Raw genomic sequence first — 23,407 nt, forward strand, 5'->3', positions numbered from 1 at the left:
AAAATAAAAACTTAAAAAAATTAAGTACTAAAAATTAACGAAGAGATTACAATCATATGAGAGAAAGTGAGATGAGAATATATTAAATTAAAAATATTAATATTTAATTCATAATTTCTTATATCTTTTAATTAAGTTTTTTTTGTTGTTAGAAAAAACAATAATAATAATAATAATAATAATAATAATAATAATAAAGAAAGCCGGCTGATGAACTCAAGTGGGAAATTGAACATTTTAATTAAATAATTATCCACCTGGTTGTCCATATCATCTCCTGATGCTGGCTGCTTTTAGCAACGGCACATTTATTTGGAAAAGGATATCAAATTCATATGGCCACGTGAAATGAAATCATTCAAGAAGCTGGCCTTAGCTAAGCTGTCACTAATATAACAGTTTAACAAATCCTCCAGGCTGCAGAATTTTGCCGACAACACACCAAGGTTTCATATCTGTTGCCAGCTTGTTATTATTATTATTACTATTATTATTATTTGTTAAAGTAAGCTTTAAAACGTGATAAATTATTGTTTATAATATATTAATTATTTTTATTAAATTATTATAAAATTATAGTAATATATTTAAGATATAATAAAGTTTAAAATTTATAAACAATAATTCTGAAAGATTCTTCTTAAAAAATTTTTATATGAATTGAATTTAAACGGAGAAAAAAAGAAATAAAAATAATATATATTTGAATTGAAAAACTCATTTATATTTATAAAGAATGAAACGTCATGACACATTTTCTAGATAGACACATCTATCTATCTCCAATAAATACAATTGTTTATATAATAGACATGTTTGTTTATTAACAGACATCGATATAAATAGTTGTAACTTTTTATATAAAATAGACATATCTGTTTATTAACAAGCACCTATATAAACTGTTGTCACTTTTTATATAAAATAGATATGTCTATTTATTAATAGACACCTATACAAACAGTTGTGACTTTTTATATAAAATATACATGTCTGTTTATTAACAGACACATCTATTGATTAACAAATACATCTGTTGGTAATTTTTTATTTACGAGAATTAAAATAAGATAATTATTTTATTTCACATACATACGTGTCAAGTGCCATGACATAATATATATATATATATATATATATATATATATACATGAATTTATATATATATTTCACTTCTTTCTTTTCATATATTTCAACAATGTGATAATTCTTTTTATATCTTTTATCTAATATACAAGCTATTTATAATAATCCCCCACTTAGTTTGTATTGTTAAATCCCATTATTTCATGCATAATAAAAAGTATATTTTGATTTAAACTTTTTCTTAATGTAAGTATTTCAAAGTTCTAAAGAAATCATGGTGGCCTTAGCTTAAACCTAGATTCCTATTAAATAGAATCGAAAATACTACACACATGAACCAATTAGTTCGACTTAAAAAGTTCACCAAAATTTTAGCATGAATATGGCATTGTGCTACCTCCTATTTTCATGAACATTTACAAAAGTTATTCTCACTTTTTGTTGAAGCGACATCATTTTCTATGTTCATATAGGTGAAATTTCCTTTGAAATAATATTAAACTTTATTAAGAGTATAAATATTTATCTTGATTCTATTAACTTAATACACTAAGTACTTTATTATAATATTTACTAATGACTTGTTGTTACCCTTTAAACATTATTTAGTAATAATACTATAAAGTAGGGTTTCCATCGCTAGTAAATTTAATGGAATATTACAAGACTTGACATAAGTAATAGTAATAATTTCATCAGAGATTAATTGTCTCACATACTCATGTCTTAAGCTAATATGTCTAGACTTTCCATTATAAATTTTATTATAAGCTGTAGACATTGTTGCTTGACTATCATAATGTAAGGAAATAGCAGGCATCGGTTGTGGCCACAATTTGATATCTAGTAAAAAATTTCTCAACCATTCTGCCTCTTTACCAGTTGCTGTTAGAGCTATAAATTCTGATCAATTGTAGAATGTGTTATACAAGTTTGTTTATTTGATGGCCAAGAATTAGCACATCTTCCTAAGGTAAAAACCCAACCGAAAGTTGATTGATTATCATTAATACTAGTTATTCAGCTAGCATCTGTATAACATTCTAACACAATTGACAATTTATTATAAAATAAACCAAAGTTTATAGTTATTTTTAAATAACCAATAACTCTTGAAATTGCTTTCCAATGTTCAATACTAGGCCTACTAGTGTATCTTGATAATTTACATACTGCAAAAGTAATATCAGGTCTAGTGCAGTACATAGAATACATTAAGCTACCAATCGCACTGGCATACTCAATTTTAGCAATTGCCCTGCTAGAATTTTCTGTTAATTTGGAAGAAACATCATGTGGAGTTTTTGCTTCTTTGGCTTTTAAATGATTAAATTTATTTAATATTTTCTCCATATAATGAGATTTGTAAAGAGCAAAACCTCCACTATGTTTCTTTACTTTGATACCTAAGATTGTATCTGCCTCTTTTAAATCTTTCATTTTAAATTTTGAGGTTAGATACTTATTTGTATCATTCATACATTCCATATTTGTTTCAATTATAAGCATGTCATCAATATAAAGATAAATTATCACACCAAAATCATCTGTAAACTTGGAATAAATACATTTATCAGTACTATTATATTTAAAGCTATATTCCAAAATTGCATAATAAAATTTTTCATGCCATTGCTTCGGTGCTTGTTTTAAACTATATAAAGATTTAATTAATTTACAAATTTTTCTTTCATTCCCTCGTAGAACAAATCCTTCAAGTTGCTCTATATATATTTTTTCTTCTAAGTCACCATTTAGAAAGGTTGTCTTAACATCCATTTGATGTACATATAAATTATATATCGATACTAAAGATAAAAGTACTCTAATAGATGTTATTCTAGCCACTGGTGCATATGTATCAAAGTAGTCAATTCTCTCTTTTTGTTTAAAACCCTTTGCAACCAATCTAGTTTTAAAAGTTTGAATCGATCTATTTGTGTTATATTTTCTTCTGAAAATCCATTTACATCCTATTGGTTTGGAACCAGGTGGCAAATCAACTAGAACCCATGTATTATTAAATAATAATGAATCAATTTCATCATTGATTGACTTTTTCCAAAAAGCCAAATCCCTTGTAGTCATTGCTTCTTGAAACGTTTTAAGATCATCTTCTACATTTAACAAAATTGGTACAAAATTTATATTTTGTTAAGTACAACTGATCTATTGACTTCTACTAGAAAAACAATAGCCTAAGAATATATAAAATCTGGATGTAAATTCTTTTTTTTTCTAATACGTTGACTTCTTTTAATTTCATTATAAGAATCTAACTTTTTTTTATTGTTAGAAGTCGATTCAAAATTAATATCAATACTAGAATCATTGTTTTTACTTAAACTATTCATGGGTTCATGTATAGAGTCATTATGAAATTTATTTTCAATAAATTCAACATCTCTAGATTCTAAAATTATATTAGTGTCAAAATTTAAAATTCTATAAGCTTTGGAATTTTCGGCATAACCAATAAAAACTCCTTTCAAAGCTCTAGGACCTAATTTAGTCCTTTTAGGATCTAAAACTCTATAATATGCTAAACAGCCCCATACTCTTAGATAGTTCAAGTTAGGTTTTCTATTTTTCATAATTCATATGGAGCAACTTTAAATTTCCTAGAAGGAATTTTATTATGTAAGTGACAAGCAGTAAATAAAGCTTCTACTCATAAGTTTGTTGTCAAATTAGAATTCACAAATATAGAATTAAGCATATCCACTAAGGTTCTATTCTTTCTTTCTGCCAACCCATTTTGTTGTGGTGTATAAGGTGCACTAATTTGATATATAATTCTATTTTCTTTACAAAATGAAGAAAATTCAATGGAAAAATACTCAGCACCTCTGTCACTTCTCAAAATTTTGATCTTTTTTCCTTTTTGATTCTCAACTTCAAATTTATAAATCTGAAACATTTGGAATGCTTGATCTTTATTTTTTATTAAATAAACATAAATATATTTGGAGAAATCATCTATGAAAGTTATAAAATACCTATTTCCTCCTCTTGTCAATATTTCATTTCATTCACAAATATTAGAATGCACAAGTTTTAATAACTTAGAAGATCTTTCAACTTTTGGAAAAGATTTCTTAATCATTTTTGCTTGTATACAAATTTCAAAAGATTTTTTGTTGTCATCTATATATTAAATTAAATCATATTTAGCCATAAATTTTAAAGATATAAAACTAATATGTGCTAAACAATCATGCCATAAAGATAAAGATGACTCAACAATATAAACATAAATATTCATATTATTATTAATATTGAGTTTAAACATTCTATCACATAAGTAACCTTTTCCCACAAATAGTCCATTTATGAACACAATTATTTTATCAGACTCCATAACAGCCTTATAACCTTTCTTACACAATAGACTAGCAGACACAAGATTTTTCCTTATTTCTGGTACATACAACACATTTACTAATAATAGCTTCTTTTTAGAAGTGAAGTTTAATTCAACACTTCCTTTTCCCACCACTTTAGCGGAATCATAATTGCCCATTAGAAATTTCTACCCATCTACAACTTCTTCATAATTTTTAAATTAAGTATTGTCATTGCAAACATGAACAGTAGCCCCAGAATCATACCACCAATCATTGGATTTGGTTGTTATAGCCATATTGAGTTATGTTACCATTCTAATATGCAAATCTGATATCATTGCAATCAATTCAGTAGTTTGTTCGACTATATTTGCTTTATTGGAATTCTGAGCACTATTATTCATATCTTCTTTCTTATGTTTCTTTAGAAACCTGCATTCACGTTTGTAATGCCATTTCTTGCCACAATTGTAACAAGTTCTTTCTTTATTTGATTTGTTGTTGCTGCCATAACTAGTACTATTGCTTGCTGCTTCAGAAAACTTTCTCTTACTTTCATAATTTTTCTTTTGAAAACTCTGACTTTCTTGCACAAAATTAACTTTTGTAGTAGATTCAGAAACAAATTTCTTATCATGATTTCTTGTCTCTTCTTCAATGCGCAAGTGTTTCTGAATCTGTTCAAGAGAAAAATCTTTTGTGGTATATAGTAATTTCTTCTTATAATCATTTCAACTAGGAGGAAGTTTTACTATTATTCCTCCTACTTGCAATGATTTAGAAACTATCACTTTCAAATCTTTAAGTTTTGAAACAAGGACATGTAACTCATAGACTTGATCCATAATAGATATATTATCAACCATTTGGAATTCAAAATATTTCATGATGAGAAATTTATCCATACCTTGTTTTTCTGAGCTGTATTTGAACCCAGTGATTTTTAGATTTCCATTGGAGACTTGACAGAAGTAATATATTATATAACATATCTGACAAGTTGTTAAGAATATGACCTCTGCATAACAATTCATCTTCTTCATGTTTGTCTCGATCTGCTTTCACTTGTTAAGAATCTTCTAGAGTTGGTGGTGAAATGGCAGGCAAACTTGGATCAAGTATATAAGAAATCTTCAATGTGATGAGTAAGAATAGCATCTTGTCTTTCCAGCGAACATAGTTTGTTCCATCAAAACAATCAAGTTTCACGAACTCTTGATTCATCACGGAAATAGCCTTAGACTCTATTGCGATTGATATCTTAAAATTGTTAAAGCAGCAGGTGTAGAATAGGCTTTGAGGCATGATAAATCACTATCTTTAAGGTATTAATTGCCTCCACTAGATTGTTGCAAAGTTATGGCAATATACCTCCAGGATACAATAAAGTCTGAAATCTGCAGACAGCAACTCTTGAAAATTTCCCTTAAGAACTCTTTATACGAACCGAATTTAGAGAGAGTATAAAAGAAAAAGAAGAAGAAGAAGAATAAGAAATAGAATTAGTATATATTTGGATTGAAAAACTCATCCATATTTATAAAAAATGAAAACTTATGACACCTTTTATAGATAGACACATCTGTTTATCTTCAATAGATATAACTATTTATGTAATAGACATGTCTGTTTATTAACAGACACCTATACAAACAGTTGTGACTTTTTATATAAAATAGACATGTCTGTTTATTAATAGACACATCTATTTATTAACAACCACATCTGTTCGTAATTTTTTATTTATTAGAATTAAAATAAGATAATTATTTTATTTCACACACATACGTGCTAAGTGCCACAACAGAATTATATATATATATATATATATATATATATATATATATATATATATATATATATATATATATATATATATATATATATATATATATTTCACTTCTTTCTTTTCATGTATTTCAATAATGTGAGAATTTTTTTTTCTCTCTTTTATCTAATATACAAGCTATTTATAACAATTCTCTACTTAGCTTGTATTGTTAGATCTCATTGTTTCATGCATAATGAAAAGTATTTTCCGATTTAAACTTTTCCTTAGTGTAAGTATTTTAATATTCTAAAGAAATCATGATGGCCTTAACTTAAACCTAAATTCCTATTAAATAGAACTGAAAATACTACACACATAAATCAATTAGTTCTAATTAAAAAGTTTATCAAAATTTTAGCACGAATATGACTTTGTGCTACCTCCTGTTTTCATGAACATTTATAAAAGTTATTCTCATTTTTTGTTGAAGTGGCACCACATCTTGTTTATATAGGTGAAATTTTCTTTGTAATAATATTATACTTCATTAAAAATATAAATAATATTATTATAGAATAAATATTTAATTATTCAATTGACATGTTTTAGACGGAGTGAGTTGGGAATGCGAATCTGTGGAATATACTAGGGAATGTTCATTGATCCCTACAACTTGTTCTGCTGTTGCTTCTTTGTTAATGGGATTATAATTGTATTTGTTTGGATGTGCTGACTGCTTTGCATGATCCTCCCTGGTCTTTGGAGTATGGGAATGGATTCTTTTTTTTTTTTTTTTTTTAACTAAATAAAACATTTAAACAAGTTTATTTGAAATCAAAGCTCAGCACAGAATTCCAAAGTTGAAGTTGCGATTGAGATGGAATTGGAAACGCTAACCCAATAAACCAACCCCTACTTTAAGAACAAGCAAGGCGTCCAATCCACAATGCCCTGATCAGGCCTCAGCATTTTGCAAAAAATAATAAATTTGTGAAATGTAATTTTTGTTGAGAAATTCTTTTTACAATATGGTTGTAAGTTGAATTTTTCTATTGTTTTAAAATGTTTCTTTTAATAATTAAATCTATCAAATTAGGTTTGTAAGAATTCAATATTTTTATTCATAATAAATAGAAGATAATTATAAAAATAAATAAATAAATAAATAATGGGTGCAGCATGCGCCTATATTATTTTAATGACAAAACTAATAGATTTTTTACATTTATTAAGGTATAATAATTTTGTATAAAAAATTACAGTACAATTTGCATTCAGTTACTACAATTTTCTATATAACTTATCAATAAAATTATAATTTTTTATACAAATGGATATATTAAATGAATTTTAATCCTATTAAAAAAACCGATAGACTATTTACTTCAAACATGAAAAATTGGATCCCTTCGATAAAGAATTTATCCTTATTTAGTCTTACTAAATTCGATGTAAAATTTCCATCTCATCATATAGGATAAATTATACCCATCTCTTGCTGTCCAGATTCTCACTATCATCTCACCATTTAAAAATATTAAGTAATAAATTAATTTTTTTAACCGAGAGATTGAAAAAATGGAAATTTGAATATAAATTTATTAAATAAATAATATAATTTTAATTGTTATCAATTAGATAAATCAGGTTAAATTAATGATAAATTAGTTAAAATTAAAGTCTTGTATTCAAGTTTCAATAATATTAAATTATTTATTTACTCTTCAAAATTAATTTCATTACATGATTATTATTTTTAAAAATAATAATTACATTTTTTAATAAGTTAAATAATAATTAATTTTTCTGTAAAAAAAAAGTTAATCATTTTAATTTCTCGTCCCCCATCTATTTTGCCATCTGCACATGGAAAATCCCACGCCGCCCGAGGCATAAGCCATGGAATGTAGATTCCCCACCCAAGGTAGACAAAGAACATCTCTCCTTCATCCACGAACGAATAAAAGGAATTGCAAACCATACGATTGCAATTACATTTCTGCTTCCCTCCCTTTAAATAAACACCAACGTCTACATTACAACGGCTATGTCAACTTTACCTCCTATGCATCACATTTCGGAGCTATACCTCGTAAAATATTCTCATCGTTAAGGGTAAAACCGTCAAAAAGTTAAATAATTCAACCCATCAACCGCTAGCATTTATTTGGCTGGAACCCAACACGGGAATTGGCGATATCAAAACTGACACGTGTCCCCTGCTGCTGTACATTCCGAATAATTGACAGCACCGAAGTCGTTGGAGCAAAGGCAAAACAAAATGTTCCCTCCGAATCAACCGGTATCAGGTAATTCTTCGCTGGTTACGGTAACTCCTTGCCTTCCGGGAAGTGAAACGACACCGTTGGAACCTCCACGCGAGTCTTTGAGGACAAATCATAACACGTGTCAAACAACGCGACGCCGTTGGTCGACGGCAAGTTCTTCGTGCCATTCACAAATGCTTTACGCAGAGAGTTGTAGGTGTCCGTTTGCAGCCGAGTTATGGCAGTGCCTGAGTCAATAATTATCCCTCCGTTTCCCGACTCGTCCATTTTGAATGCTGACTCGGGAACAGAGAGCAACTCGCCACCTACACTCAGTCCTGTTATCCCGAGGAAATAAAATGTTTCGAGCTCGTGGTTACGGATTAATGGAGCAGTAACAGCATTAGGAAGGAGAGTTGAGTTAAACTCGAGAGTTGAAGCAGAGTCGGAGTCGCGATCCGTTAGACAATAAGAGAAACTCGTAGCATTTATCTGAGATGGAAAAGAGAGTGAGCCGCCACCGAGTCCAAGTAAGCCTGCGGCTCCAACAAACAAACCCTCATTATTATGTCCGCAGCCAATGGCCACATTTTCAACCGAAGCCGAGCCAAGAGTGATGGTTTCGGTGACAAAATCGCCGACGGTGTGAGCCATCTCCGTAGGACACTTCGTAGAGACACGTGCCATTTCGACACTCAGATATGTCGAGGGACTTGCATTGTTTGGTCTCGCAAGTAAGATGCGAGTACGAAATAGACGAACCGGGCTCAAAAATGGGATCGGCTTGCCGGTAGCAGCCGGCACAGGGTGCGCATTGAACCCAGCTAACGTCACTGCCGGTATCGAGCACCATATAAACGGAACTCGGAGGTTTCCCAATTCCAAGTCGGGAGAAATACTCACCGCTTCCTTGACTAATACCGGAGATAACGGGACTTTGAAGATCCTCAGCTTTGAACTCCATATTACCATCAAGGGGTTTAAGATCTGACGTGGAAATGCCATGAATGACCAGATCTAAACGAGCAGTGAGAGATCTAACTCGGGCTGAGTCGCGCTCGAGTCGAGCTAAGGTAAGGGACTTGTAGTCAGTATGTGAAGCCTTTTGAATGGAAGTTCTAGAATGTAGCTCCATTGATATCCAAGACGAGGAAGAGGAAACGCTCTCTTGCTGGTTAAACGGCGGTGTCGTTTTAGGAAGAGAAGAGAAAACGTCTTTGGTCCTTTGAATGGACGCTTTGACATCGAGAAGTGAAGTTGTAAAGGCGTGTGGTAAGGTTCGAGAACAGGCGAAGGGAGAAGTTAGAAGTAGGGCGAAGAGAGCGCAAAAGACAATCCCCATTTTGGCCAGTGCAGAGAAAGGGAAAGGTGGACTGGTGGTGGTAGGATAGAAACGGTTGGAGTTGGAGACTTGGAGTGGTTTGGTTTTTATACGAAGCGACTCACGCTGGGCTCGTTGCAAAAAAAAAAAAGAAAGGGAAGCTTGAAGTGAGCATAAGAAAGAGAGTTGGTTGACCTCAAAAGATAATCTAGGGTTAGATATTAGTGTTCCTTGGGCTAGTTCATTTTAGAGAGCGTTTGGGGAAATACAAGCTGCCTTTGCACGTTCATTAATCTTTAGCTTAAATTGTGTCCAATGATACGAAATGCTATTTCAAATGGGCAATTTAATTTGTTAGACGCTATTTAATTTTTTTTTTTTAAGGATATCGCGGGATAAGACCTGAAGCTCAATTTTATTAGATGAATAATATATATTTAATTATTAAATCAAGTTGGATTAAATAAGTATTTTATTATTTATAATATTTAATATTTATAAAATTAATCGATTAATAATTTAAACCTTCAAAATCATTGTATTATAAAATTAAGTACTAAGCTCTCAGCCACATATATAACATAATAACAGATACTATAATTAATTATTTTATCCTTACCACAATTACATTATAATGTTTGGGAAGGTTGTAAAATGAAAGGAAATAAGATTTTAAAAACATTTCGGTTTTTTTATTTATTTTAAAAAAAGGTGTGGGAAATTTTGAAGTGAAATTAAATAAAATTTAAATTATCATTACACCCACAATAATCTCTCTGCATAAATTAATTACAATAAAAGATATTAGTGCAATTTTATCATTAATGAAACAATATCTTAAATTTTTTTTCAAAGAGGGGGTTGCCAAAGAGATTCCAATTACCTATTACTGGAAGATTGCTTTCAAATTGAGCAAAATCTATGCTGAATTAAACTTATGAATTTGAGAAGTGTCAGAGTCGGACATCCTCTGCATGCTCCCATAAAATTCAAAGAGGGGGGGGCGCGCCGGCGGTGGGGTTGTGGTGGTGGGGTTGTGGGGGGTGTTGTGTGTGGACGGTAAGAAAATAGTAACTAATAAAATTATTTTCATTGGCCAACTAAGCGTCTTTCCATACATTAATATTCCAACCATTCCTTACTCTCTGTCTCACTCCCTTCAATAGCAAATTCTTTAGGTAGCAATGGACTCCTCTACACATAACTGAGATTATGACCCTCTCCTGCTTGAAGAAAATTTGATATAGGAAAGTATTTAGCTTTGAGAAGAGTACTTGGATTAGAGATTATTCTTCAATCTTGCTTTTCAAGCATTGTTTAAGTGATGAAGATCTTGAAATCCCATTCAACCTTTATTCTTCTTCACATTCTGTGTCCATTCTGCTTTTGCATCCCACTAAAATAAATTCATCATTCGTTGCAATTGCAATTCCTCACAGGTGGAACTGGTAAACGGAAGATACTCATACAATAAGAAGGAATGGTGTAGATCATTGCTTTCAAAAGAATTTCTTTCCCTTCCCTATAAAGAAACTTCCCTTTCTAATTTTGTAATATATTCTAGAGCACTCTCCTTAAGAAAAGCAAAAATTTACTTTTTATTCATTCCTATGAGGGACGGTAAGCCTAAATGTCAGCCATGGTGGAAACACTTGGAGTGTTCATGAAATTATCCTTTGATTCACATTAGAACTAAAGAAGATATAAAAAATCATCATAATTTTTTAGTCCTAATTTTAACACATATATTTTAAGATTAGACTTAATTTTTAATAAAAAAGTGTTTATTAAATGTATTTCTAATAAAAATAAGAGTCTCCAGTTTATATATACAAAAAAAAAGAAAAGAAAGGAAGTTTGTTAACCGACCTAAATCTGTAGGTCAATATATACATGATTTGTGCCACACAATTTACAGTGGCGAATTAATTTTTTTTTAAATCAATATATTAAAACAGTATATATTAAAAATAAAATTTTAAAATTGATTTTCAAATATTAAATTTTCAATATTTAAAAATTTAATAGGATAAATTTAGTCAATTAAATTAATATTCTCATGTAAAAAAAAAAACAAATTATCATATTCAAACAAGTCATATAAATAATTTATTTATTTAATATTTTATAAAAAATTTAATAATTAAATTTATGAGAAATTAATTAAAAAACACATGATTATATAATTATGTAAAATATTTTAATAAAAAATATCAATTGATCCTTATTTTATTAATGAACATTAACAATATTTTAAATAAAAAGGAAACTTGTAAAGTTACATAATAATAATTATAATAATAATAATATTATTATTATTATTATTATTATTTTGAAAACAATAATAATAATAATATTTATTACTTATAAGAGAGAACAATTAATTAATAAAAGCGTAAATACATATTAATTTTAATTAATAAATATGAAAATCTAAATCTAATAATATATTCCTAATTATTTATATTTAATTATGTTTTTAATATTTTAATAATTATTTATATGTTTCATAAGTTATAGTAAAATGAAGTGTATGGTACCTCACAGAAATAAATTGTCAACTGAACTTCTTTTAGTTGAAGAGAGTTTGTCTTTTTCCTCGTGACATAAGCCTTTCCTATTTCTTGGAAATTTCCTGCTCTACGCGGCAGCCTCGGAGTGCATGCTGACGGAAACGTACGACAGAGTCTAAACTTCACCTTTCATAATCTAACGCTGCGCCCTCATTCACTTACGTGTACCGGGAGTGCGAGGTCAAATCTCTTGCACTCCTCTTTGCACACGATAGACCCTCCTTCTCTTTTGTCTGCCGACCCTCCACGCCAGCCTCTGATTTTCTTCTCTAAGCAAACATGAGCTCGCTTGTGCAGGTAAAATATTAATCCTCAATGGCCAATGTTTATTATGCCATTCTAATCTGGATTTTTATTTGTTTAGTGCAATTTTCACTCTTATTTTTGGTGGTTAAAGGGGTTCACAAAGTCTCTCGTCATGACTGTACTATCCGAGATCGGCGACAAGACCTTTTTCGCCGCTGCGGTTCGTTTACGCTTTTTATTTATATAGTATTTCTTATTTAAATTCATCGATTTTGAAGTTGGATTTTAGTTGATTGAATGCTTGCTCTTACCGTTCTTTTTTTTTTTTTTTTTTTTTTAATTGCGTATTGGCAGAGTAATGCGGGAATCATAAACTGCATACATGATACGCAGCTTTATTTTCTATGTATGGCAGAGAAATTAATTGTCCAAGTTGGGTTTCTGACGAGCTTATTTGTTTATATCATTGCTATTTTGTGTCAATTCAATCAGTAAATTATTGTTTTCCCCCTTTTCTAAATTCAGATGAGACATGTTAAGACTTTCTGGGCGTGTATTAAAAAGTACATATTACGCTAAAATGGTTAAGTTCTCGTCCTGAGTGATAGATTGCGTTTTCACAGGGTCCACTAGGACAGGGATCAATTCTTGTTTTATAGTTTAATATATCCTCATATCTTTTCTTTGGTGTTGTGATTCTGTTCTCATACATTAATAATCTATCTATTTCTATTGGGTGTTGTCTCCCCCAGTTACTACCTACCTGTGTGCTATGGTCATGTTGAAAGGTTTTGTGTTAGTATTATTGCTATTCCAGCAGCCTACTGATATTGCTGTTAGTTTTGGTTTTTGCCTGCCTCTGTGGGCTTTATGTCAAACTTGCATTACAAGTTAATTAATGTTGCACATATGTATTTTTTTTTTTTTTTTATCTCCATCACTCGTGCATGCCCTTTCCTCAATTAAATTTGGTCAAACATTAGCTTGTCAACTACTTGGGTGTTTTTGGCAGTTGCAGTTATGCACTCAAGGTGGGGAGACTTCTTTCGTAGGCATGATTGAAGAGTGAGCCAACATATCTCAATAAGCATCACTAATGGGAGTTGTCTGTTGTTCTACATTTTAGGGTCTCAAAATGCAAAACCTTTTTGAGCAAAGTTTTGATGGTAAAAATGTAGAATTTCTATCCAATAACAGCCTTTGTAGAAGAATTATTCCTGCATCGTTGAGTGCTCCAAAGCTAATATTTTGAACTGATATATTCCACTTGTTGGTTGAAGAAATCAAAGGACTAAAGACCAGTGATCATGTATATGGTCTTCACATGTAGTGAGACAGCCTTGAGGAGAAAACTATGACTACAGATACAATAAAGAAGATTTTGAGATATCATTTGAATTGTTCTGATGAAACCTTTTTCTTTTTGTGAGTGGGGATTAGCGGTGCTTTCTTTGTGTTTTACTATTTAAATTCTTTTATATTTCATATTTTCTCAATAAGCTTTTTGTTTGTCCTTTGTAGTTTGTTTGTGTGGTCATCTGAAAAGTTAGCAATAGTACCACCTCAAATTTTCACCCTTTTTTCCATTTATATTGTTTTCTGAGGTGTTGGAACTTGTATTACAGTTTTACTTTGATGTGTAGCGCAAAAATTATTTCCTTCTTGTCTGTGCTTGTCTGACTTATGTTACTTGTTTCAAGATATTGGCAATGCGTCACCCAAGAAGACTTGTTTTGTCAGGTTGCCTAGCAGCTTTAATTGTAAGTTTTTCTTTTTCGGGCACTCGGTTGAATCCCTCATCTACGATGGCTAAATTATGTAAGTGCTTGCTGTTGTAGGTGATGACTATCCTTTCTGCTGTTGTTGGCTGGGCTGCTCCAAATCTGGTAGGCCATCTAATTGCTACCTGAAAGTTGTTTATATGTGTAGGTTAATATGGAGACGCTTTTGGAGCACCCAAACATGATAAATCGAGGATGAATTACATCTCTTTTATGTGTTCTACAAGTTGTTATGAAATAATTAATAGATTTGTATTCTTCATCTCTTACTTTAAAGATATACTTTCTTGAAATGACAAACATAAGGTGATTTATAGCATTGGGATACAACTTTTGGCTTTCCTTTGCTCAGGCATTCTAGGCTGCAATCATGCTACTTGATAGTCCACCAATATCACTGGTGTACAGCTATAGCTTCTTCCCTGGCTTCATCTCTCTTTCTTTCTCTCTTTGTAACTTGATCTTCTGTCAGTTGTTTAATTATCAAAGTAAAGTAATGTACATAGAAGCCTTGCAGTTTGTTTAGTCTGTAGATATTGATGAATGTTTAACAGATGATATTATATTGTCAGGATCCTAATTCCTTTGGTTATGACAACCTGCGAAATTTTGCTGAATGACATTTCTTATGAGCTAGTTTGACATGGGACAAGGGCGGGAAGCCTGACTTGAGGCTTAAAGTTGTAGTTTTAGGGTTTTATTAGGCAGACAATGAACTAAAGATATTGATTTTAATTTGAAAATCATTGTTTCATGTGGATGATTATATGGTTATCCCATGGTCGGAAATTCAGAATTCAGATGATCAGAACCTGTTCAGGTATGAACTATAGCATCTTTGCCATATCAGCCTTAATATCTCATGATTATTAATTTTATCTATTATTTATCAATGTCATGCTTGTAAACGACTTTATCAATTTTTTGATTCATCAAGTTTGGATTCCTAGATTAATCAATGGAAGTAAGTTCATAACCTATTTCTTGTCATTAGCTAGTAATTTTGTTCTTTTGCAAACTGTAGTTCTCCTAGGTCATTTTTTTGTGGATTTGGAATGGTTTGAATTTTGTGAAGGGTCTTAATCTTTTCATACTTTGTGAGAATGCATCATAAGAACATATAAAGAGTTTTTGAATGTAATTTAATTTCGATGAATTCCTTATTATGCTATATATTCATTATATGTGTATGTCTTTTCTAGAACATTTTCCATATCTCATATGTCATTTGTAATGAAATGATGAATTAGTCATGTAGTATGTGTTCAAAATTAATAGTGTATGCATTTGAACTTGTTAAGACATACACTTAAAATCATGTGTCAATTCGTTTTACATTTGTTAACTGAATTTGAGGTAATATTAAATAATGCAGCTCTCTCGCACATGGACTCATCACATAACAACTGTATTGTTTTTTGGATTTGGTATTTGGTCCTTGTGGGATGGATTTACTGACAAAGGGTACTAATTTTTTTGTTCTCATCATTTTCTTATTTACTTTGATTTTGCACTCATCTTCACTTTAGAAGATGTATTAGAGGTTAATTATGTGTTTATCCTACAGGGAGGCTGAAGAATTGGCTGAAGTTGAAGCAAAATTGGTTTGTTTATCCCCTGTAATGAGTTTTAGATTTAAGTGGAATCCTATTTTACTTTGCCTTTGTTTTGTTCTTAGAATGCTGATTGGAAAGCTAACACAGGAACAACCAAAGAGGATGTCAAGGTAGAAAAACAATGTTAACAATGCCTATTTGCTCGACTAATTCTGAAGATGTTTGTTTTTCTAATAAGACTTTATTTTGTTCTTTGCTCTTCTGGTTGACTGTACTTGATATTTCCATTTTGGTAGTTTCCCTTCCAAAATATTTCTCCAATAAGAGATAAATACTTTTACCTCGAAACTAAAGGGGATGTCTAGATAGTATAAATTTTATTTGTTAGGTAAGCTATTATCCTAAATAGGATTTCTTAAATGTTATGCCAGTAATTGGCCCAGATATGGTACATGGCTGAACAAAGATAATGTGTATATTTCTTTTCAAAGTGCAGGCAGGCTGGTGTCCTTGTTATATGGTGTCAAGCTTTTATGCTAGTGGATGTTTGTAGAAGCATTAATTCTGATAATCTTGAGATTTTATGATAGGAAGGAATCAGCTTCCTGTTTCCAAAATGTTACATTCATGCTCATCTTATATATGACATAATGCTTAGTTATGCCTTAATTGGAATCATGAGAACTGTAATGTTCTGTATTGAAATTTTTTAAACTTGGCTTTGTATTTTAAACTTTTCTCCCAGGTTGATGATGAATTGAAGAAGCAAAGACGACCATTTCTTTCACAGTTCTTCTCACCTATATTCTTGAAGGTAAATATTATTTGTAAACTACAAGATTAAATTCTGTTAAGCTAATGAAATTCATCATGCCTATTTTGCAGGCATTTTCCATTACATTCTTTGGTGAATGGGGTGACAAGAGCCAGGTAAGAGCCAGCACTGGACTGCATACCTATGAATATTCATAACCATATTCAGTTTTTTGTTATTCTTATTTTGCACAATGCATGACTGCAATTTCAGATAGCAACCATTGGTTTGGCTGCAGATGAGAACCCATTTGGTGTTGTTTTTGGTGGAATTCTGTAAGTTATAGTGTTGATTTCTCGACGTGTTTATTTGAGGCACTATTTACTTGGTGGTTTAAGTGACTTTCGATGTCTATATTTATTGCGTTCCTTTGTGTTTTTTTTCAGAGGCCAAGCATTGTGTACTACTGCTGCTGTTGTTGGAGGAAAAAGCCTGGCATCTCAGATATCTGAGAGAATAGTAATTATAATTGGTTATGTTCTATTGTGGTTTATATAGGAATGGCAAAGGGATGGGATGGGTTTTTGTTGTTCCATCCTTTTTGCCATTGAGAATCAGGGTGGGTGCTAGGTGTGGAAAACAAGTCTGGGCCCGGAGTGGGTATCCGTCTTTTGTTTTTACACATATAAATGATTTTTTTTAAAAAAAATTCATATTCTTATATGTTATCATCAAATGCTAAATGCATATAAATGAATAAATTTTGGGGAAAAAAGAATAACATTGAGTTGCCATCTTTAGGTTGATGTATTATTTTGCAGCAAAGCATTTGACAACACATCTAAAGTCATAATTTTTTGTGGTGCAGGTTGCCCTGTCAGGTGGAGTTCTTTTTATAATTTTTGGGATCCAGTCCTTCCTTTCAACAGCGGATTCACGAGGCTCCTGATCTTTGCTAATGGTTAGTAGTTGTAACACACTCCAATACCTCATCTCAGAAGTCAGTGGCTATTAATTTACTCGGGTGGGAGGAAATTTTAAAAATACGGTGTCTTTCAACTAATTTATGTAAGAGAAAAAGAAAATGCTGCAAAACCTAAGTTCAACTGAATATTCATGATTGGTTGAATGATAATATTTTTTTGGTGGTATGCAATGGCACCTAATTGTCCTTCTCACTGGAGGCAGTACTGTCTTTTGCATGCAAAAGCACATAGCCATGGAAAATCCAACATCTTGGAGTAGTATCTAAGAAATGATTTAGCAAACTGATGCTACTGTTCTTAAAATGGGAAAGCATTCCTAATTGTTCACCAAATAGGGGAACTCCGAGTCCCGGGAAAATAATAAGTGCACACCACCGCAAGCACTTGGACATGATAGTGGATGCTGGTACATTGTGCTCAATAAAACTGATTACCATTTGTGGTTGCATCTGTTCAGGGTTAAAAGCTGGTTTGCTGGATTGAAATTAAGACATTGAAAATATTGCCATTTGCCAAGTCCACAGCACCATATCAAATTTTTTTTTTGGGAGCAACCGTACAATAAGAAACAAACAGATTCAAATAGCTAATTAACATGTTTGATTGACACGATCAAGCAGCATGTTGTACCATTTGCATTTACGCCAACGGCTATCCATTTGTTGCTTTTATATCTATTCTGTTTGGTGTAAGCCACTAAAATAAGGATTTTGTTTTTTTATCAGTTTTGTGCATAAACATTTTCCTAATAAATAGCCGTGAAGTTAGTCTCTTTTATTCAAAAATGACCATCTCCCATTGTTTGCATTTGCGCATGGTTGAAAAAGATTTCATACAAACACTGACATTGCTAACTTATATACACTATCCGATACTCTGATGGAGATAATTTTTACCACAGAAACACGAGGAGACTTTCATATTAGGTCCATCTTCAGCACCCACCACTCGCAGGTTCTATTGAACTCAGAAGCCCATTACCCCTCAGCTGCATGCAGTGCTCTTCAGCATCAGTCTGAGCACAAATAATCACCACTGACAAGCCATTGTAATGTGCTTCTTGCATTATGTTAACTGCATTATCAAGAGTCATTCCAGGGATAACCTTCATCAATACTTGAACAACATATTCCCTTTTATTGTAGTTGTCATTGTGCAGTATCACCCGATAAGGTGGAGCTGTTTTCCTTGATCTCCTGAAGAAAAAGAATATAGAAATATAATATTAAAATTTTCAATTTTACATTTCATTTTATGCTATAAAGGAATATATATATATATATATATATATATATATATATATATATATTACATAAAAAGAAATAAATTACGTAGGTATTGGCAAGTTCAGTAGGTAAGGTCACTTGGTGTTATTTTAAGGCGAAGATTGAATTTTGCTTGCACTTATGAGGCACAATCAACAGGGGATTCCATTAGAGTAGCACGGTCATCAAACTATCATCATTGCACTCAAGAATAAAATATTAGAGAGAGATAAAAAGAAAAATGTGGCTATGGCCAAATCACATGCAAAGTAACTTCCCAAGTTATTTTTGTTTTATCCTGATGTTGACTTCAAAACATAATTGCAACTCTCATTTTGGGTCATCAGATACCCAACTACTATCACCTCATATGTTCATTAGAAAATGCTAGCTTCTTAAAGAAGATCCCAAACGTTCCATAGATTTATGACAACAATGCAGTCCCCTTCCTAAAGAAAATCAACTCAACTCAACTCAACTCAACTAAGCTTTTATCCCAAAAATTTGGGGTCGGCTATATGGATTCGCTTTCTCCACTCTAAACGATTTTGGGTTAAATCCTCAGAAATGTGTAATACTTTTAGGTCATGTTGTACTACTCTCCTCCAAGTCAATTTAGGTCTACCCCTTTTTTTCTTTCTATCCTCTAACCTAATGTGCTCTACTTGTCTAATTGGAGCCTCCGTATTTCTACGCTTCACATGACCAAACCACCTCAATCTCCCTTCTCTCAACTTATCTTCAATTGGCACCACTCTTACCTTTTCTCTAATACTCTCATTACGGACTTTATCTAGTCTAGTATGTTTACTCATCCACCTTAACATTCCCATCTCTGCAACTCTTATCTTAGACGCACACGACTCTTTCAGTGCCCAACACTCACTACCATATAACATAGCCGGTCGTATGGCTGTACGGTAAAATTTTCCTTTCAACTTATTGGGAATCTTACTTATTGGGAATCAATGTCGGAAAATCTCTTGTGTCCCCTCCCACCGTGCGCACAATAGTAATTGCTCCTTCATACATATCTTTCAACACTTGTATGTACCTAATAGATATCCTCTTTTGTTCTAACACATTCCATAAGATATCTCTTGGAACACTATCATAAGCCTTCTCCAAATCAATAAAAAACATGTGCAGATCTTTATTCACATCTCTATATTTCTCAGTCAAGCTTCTAATGAGAAAAATCGCTTCTAATGAGAAAAATCGCTTCTATATTTGAACGACCGGACATGAAACCAAATTGATTGAGAGAGATAGAAGTATCATGACATAGTCGATGCTCCACAACTCTCTCCCACAACTTCATAGTATGGCTCATGAATTTAATTCCCTATAGTTTGAGCAACTCTGTATGTCTCCCTTATTTTAAAAAATAGTTACTAAGATACTTCCCCTCTATTCATCAGGCATTTTCTTTGAATTTAGAATTTTATTAAATAATTTAGTTAACCATGCCACTCCCTTCCTAAAGAAAACCACTTAAAAGATATTCTAATAATTGTAAAACGTGTTAAACACCAAGGTAAGTCTCAAAAAGCTTGCTCATACCTTAAATCAAACTCCGATTCACGGCCAGGAGTGGTTTTCTCTATGATTGGCCTCTCCAATAACCCACCTCCTTTACCTGATCCTGTAGCTGATAAAGCCATGAGAATCCCTCGGCTGATCCATGGTCCTCTAGAAAGAGAATGCTTGTCTCCTGCGGCAAAAGTCAGAAATTATAAACACAAACAAAAATCAACCCAAAGAATATGTATACTAGATTGACCACCCACCCAACTCTCACTGTAGTCTTTACAGATAATCATACAAAGTTACTAACTAGAACGAATCAAATTTACCATCGAACAGATATAATATCTATAACATACAGCTCAAAGAAAAGAATTTATCAAGCAAATAAGAAAAAGAAGAGATTCCATTCCAGTAATTTTCCATACAGGACAATTTAAATAATCTCACAATTAATACAGAAGAAAGCCCACACATCAGCATACATCTATCAAATTTCAGCTTAAAATGTATAAAACTATTCTCCTATGTAGGTAAAGCCAAAATTCAACAGAGCAGTGGAGAAATGGCATCAATACTCAGTTCTCACTTTTCTTTCCCTTATAATACTACGAAATTATATCAATCATAGCTTTTGAATCAGGAAAATCTAGCGCAGCTGTTACCGCTGATTCATTATTCTACCCAAATGGAAAATTGAAAGTTATTCAAGAATTAAAAAAGGGGGCCAGAAAAAAAAAAAATAAAAAAACAGTAGAGAAAAAACGAATTACAGAGAGCGAAAGCAATTTAATTCAAGTAAAAGAAAGAAAAAAAAAATAAAGAGAAAAAGAGTACCTGATTTAGGGCTAAGGACTTGATTAGGTGAGAGAGCTATTCTCCCACAAATCGCAGTCTCCATGTCTCCCTCTGTTTCCCCTCTTCCTCTGTCTCAAAATGAGAATTGTTTAAACAATTTCTCTTTTTTTTTTAAAATGCTTGTTTAATATATAGAGCGGCGTGGAGAGACGGTTGCCTAAAAACGACGTCGTTTTTTCAACCCCCATATGAAAATATCTTAAACGACGCGTTTCCTTTGGTGGTGGTTGTGATTTCCCGTATAGGCCCGTTTGGGATTGCGATAGAGAAGGGAGAAAACAGGTTAAAGGGCCAAAAAAAAAAAAAAAAAAAAAGAGAAAGGACTTTGGTTAAAGAATGAAACTCAACTTTTGTCCACGGAAAGCTCAGTAGCTAGGGTTGTGTAATTTTCGGTGTGAATTGAAAAATTGAATCGAATCGAGTCATTTCGGTTCAATAAGTTTGACTTTTTAGTTTTATCAGTTTAGTTCGATTTAAAAATTTAAACATATTTAATTTTCAGTTTGATTCGATTTTTTATCGGTTAAAACCAATAAAATCGATTAAACCGAATAGTAAAATGGCTCAAATAAATTTTCAGCCCAAGATGCATAACCCAACTCAAAAAAATAAAAAGTCTAATATTTTTGGTTTAATGCAATGGAACCGAATCGAATTGATATTTTTTGATTTGGTTCGGTTCTCCTTAGGTGATAGGTTTGGTTCGGTTTATATTTTTAAGCGATTCGATTTTTCGATTTTTTATATTCAGTTCGGTTCGGAACCGAACCGACCGAATGCTCTCCCCTATCAGTAGCATCAAAAGTGTTGCTTTTTCTCTATGATCAGGCAGCAGTTTTAGTATTTTATATTTACATAAACATCCTTTAAACTTACAGATATTACAACTATGCCACTATAAGTACTCGTTTTTCTCCTCTCAACCGGTAGAGGAATAATGAACGAATTGAAGAGAAAAAAAAAATCTCAAGAAGGAGAGAAACTATGAACACCAAGTCTTTCACCGTCGGCCACCTATTTGGTCCTTGCTATTTTTCTATTTTTATTTCTATTTGTTTTCCATTTTTGTCTTTTTAAAAGTTTTATTTCTATTTTTTTCCCATTTTTGTTAGTAAATAAATTTTTCTTAAAAACTTTGTGATATTGTAACACTCTTATATTAAGCAGTCTATGCATTCTACTGTTCTGGTGCTTGGTGTTTGTCTAGAAAGTCAGGATGTCTAGATATATGCTTATATCACCTAGAAAAGCCCTGAACCAAAAATTAATAGTAATTAACAGAAGGTAAAATACAAATAAGAAAAGCAAAGCATAAAAAGTTAAATGAGTCGAGGGTCACAGCGATGAGTAGCCGTACCGGGAAGTGACTGCGAGGTTAGTTATAACCCTATTTTCGTACGGGTCATTGTGACACTGCAATCCTAGGAAAAATTGCGAAGCTAGGGAAAATATGAAAATCATAGAAAAATGTTGAGAATCAGATCAAATAATTAGGTCAGGGTTTCGGAAGAAATACTAAATTATTGGCAAACCGGATCAGACCGGCGAGGGGCAAATTGGTCAATTCACCCTTAGAGGTGACTCATGGCCTAACTGTTCAATAAAATGTGAAAAATTAAAATTTTGAAATATAGATTTAAATTAAAGAAGTATGAAGAAAATAAAGGAAAAGAAAAGAAGTTAAAAAGAGAATTATGACATCACCCAATGACCTAAGCATGACTTCAAAATAATTATCAATTTATTTAATTATTTGACTAAGTCAACATAAGAGATAAATACACGTAAATTAAAAAAAAAAAAAAAAACAAAAGTTACTCTTCTTCTACAAGTTGGCCGGCTACCCCTCTCACTTCTCTCTTTCTTCATTTAATCTTCCACCATTAATAACCATACCCAAGCTTCCATAAACCCTCATTCTAGCCATAAATCCCATAGTCTCCATAATTAAACCTTGTCTTTGAGTCTTGAAAAGAAGATTGGAGCAAGAAAGAAAAGGAAAAATTGAAGAAATAAAGACTTGGAAAATCCAATAAAAAGGTTAGTGATGAATTTTCTAATTTCCTCTT

At 31.8% G+C, this 23,407-nt stretch overlaps 2 protein-coding genes and 1 pseudogene across 6 annotated transcripts; 1 reads left to right on the forward strand and 2 right to left on the reverse strand.

Moving 5' to 3' along the window:
• Positions 1–8,129: 8,129 nt before the first annotated feature.
• On the reverse strand, positions 8,130–10,005 carry LOC110653852 (protein ASPARTIC PROTEASE IN GUARD CELL 1-like; annotated as a pseudogene).
• Positions 10,006–12,448: 2,443 nt separating this feature from the next.
• LOC110653853 (GDT1-like protein 5) lies at positions 12,449–18,952 on the forward strand. Of its 5 annotated transcripts, none has more exons than XM_021809660.2 (14): positions 12,449–12,662; positions 12,763–12,831; positions 12,966–13,043; positions 14,312–14,371; positions 14,450–14,497; positions 15,768–15,856; positions 15,960–15,996; positions 16,071–16,118; positions 16,694–16,762; positions 16,834–16,878; positions 16,976–17,037; positions 17,149–17,221; positions 17,571–17,663; positions 18,146–18,952. In XM_021809660.2, exons 1-13 carry the CDS (start codon positions 12,645–12,647, stop codon positions 17,649–17,651), a joined length of 777 nt encoding a protein of 258 aa, XP_021665352.2. In that variant the 5' UTR covers positions 12,449–12,644; the 3' UTR covers positions 17,652–17,663; positions 18,146–18,952. The 5 variants fall into 5 exon arrangements, with proteins under 5 accessions (XP_021665352.2, XP_057988292.1, XP_021665351.2 ...); XM_058132309.1 differs by having other exon boundaries at positions 18,590–18,952; XM_021809659.2 differs by lacking the exon at positions 18,146–18,952 and having other exon boundaries at positions 12,453–12,662; positions 17,571–17,853.
• On the reverse strand, positions 18,442–21,451 carry LOC110653854 (ATP-dependent Clp protease adapter protein CLPS1, chloroplastic). The gene is made up of 3 exons (XM_021809662.2): positions 21,318–21,451; positions 20,517–20,667; positions 18,442–18,884 (listed from the first exon to the last, which is right to left on the reverse strand). The coding sequence occupies exons 1-3, from the start codon at positions 21,379–21,381 to the stop codon at positions 18,623–18,625; spliced, it is 477 nt and encodes a 158-aa protein (XP_021665354.2). The 5' UTR covers positions 21,382–21,451; the 3' UTR covers positions 18,442–18,622.
• Between the last annotated feature and the right edge of the window lie 1,956 nt (positions 21,452–23,407).

This window comes from Hevea brasiliensis, chromosome 13, assembly GCF_030052815.1.
Source record: "Hevea brasiliensis isolate MT/VB/25A 57/8 chromosome 13, ASM3005281v1, whole genome shotgun sequence".
NCBI lineage: Eukaryota > Viridiplantae > Streptophyta > Magnoliopsida > Malpighiales > Euphorbiaceae > Hevea > Hevea brasiliensis.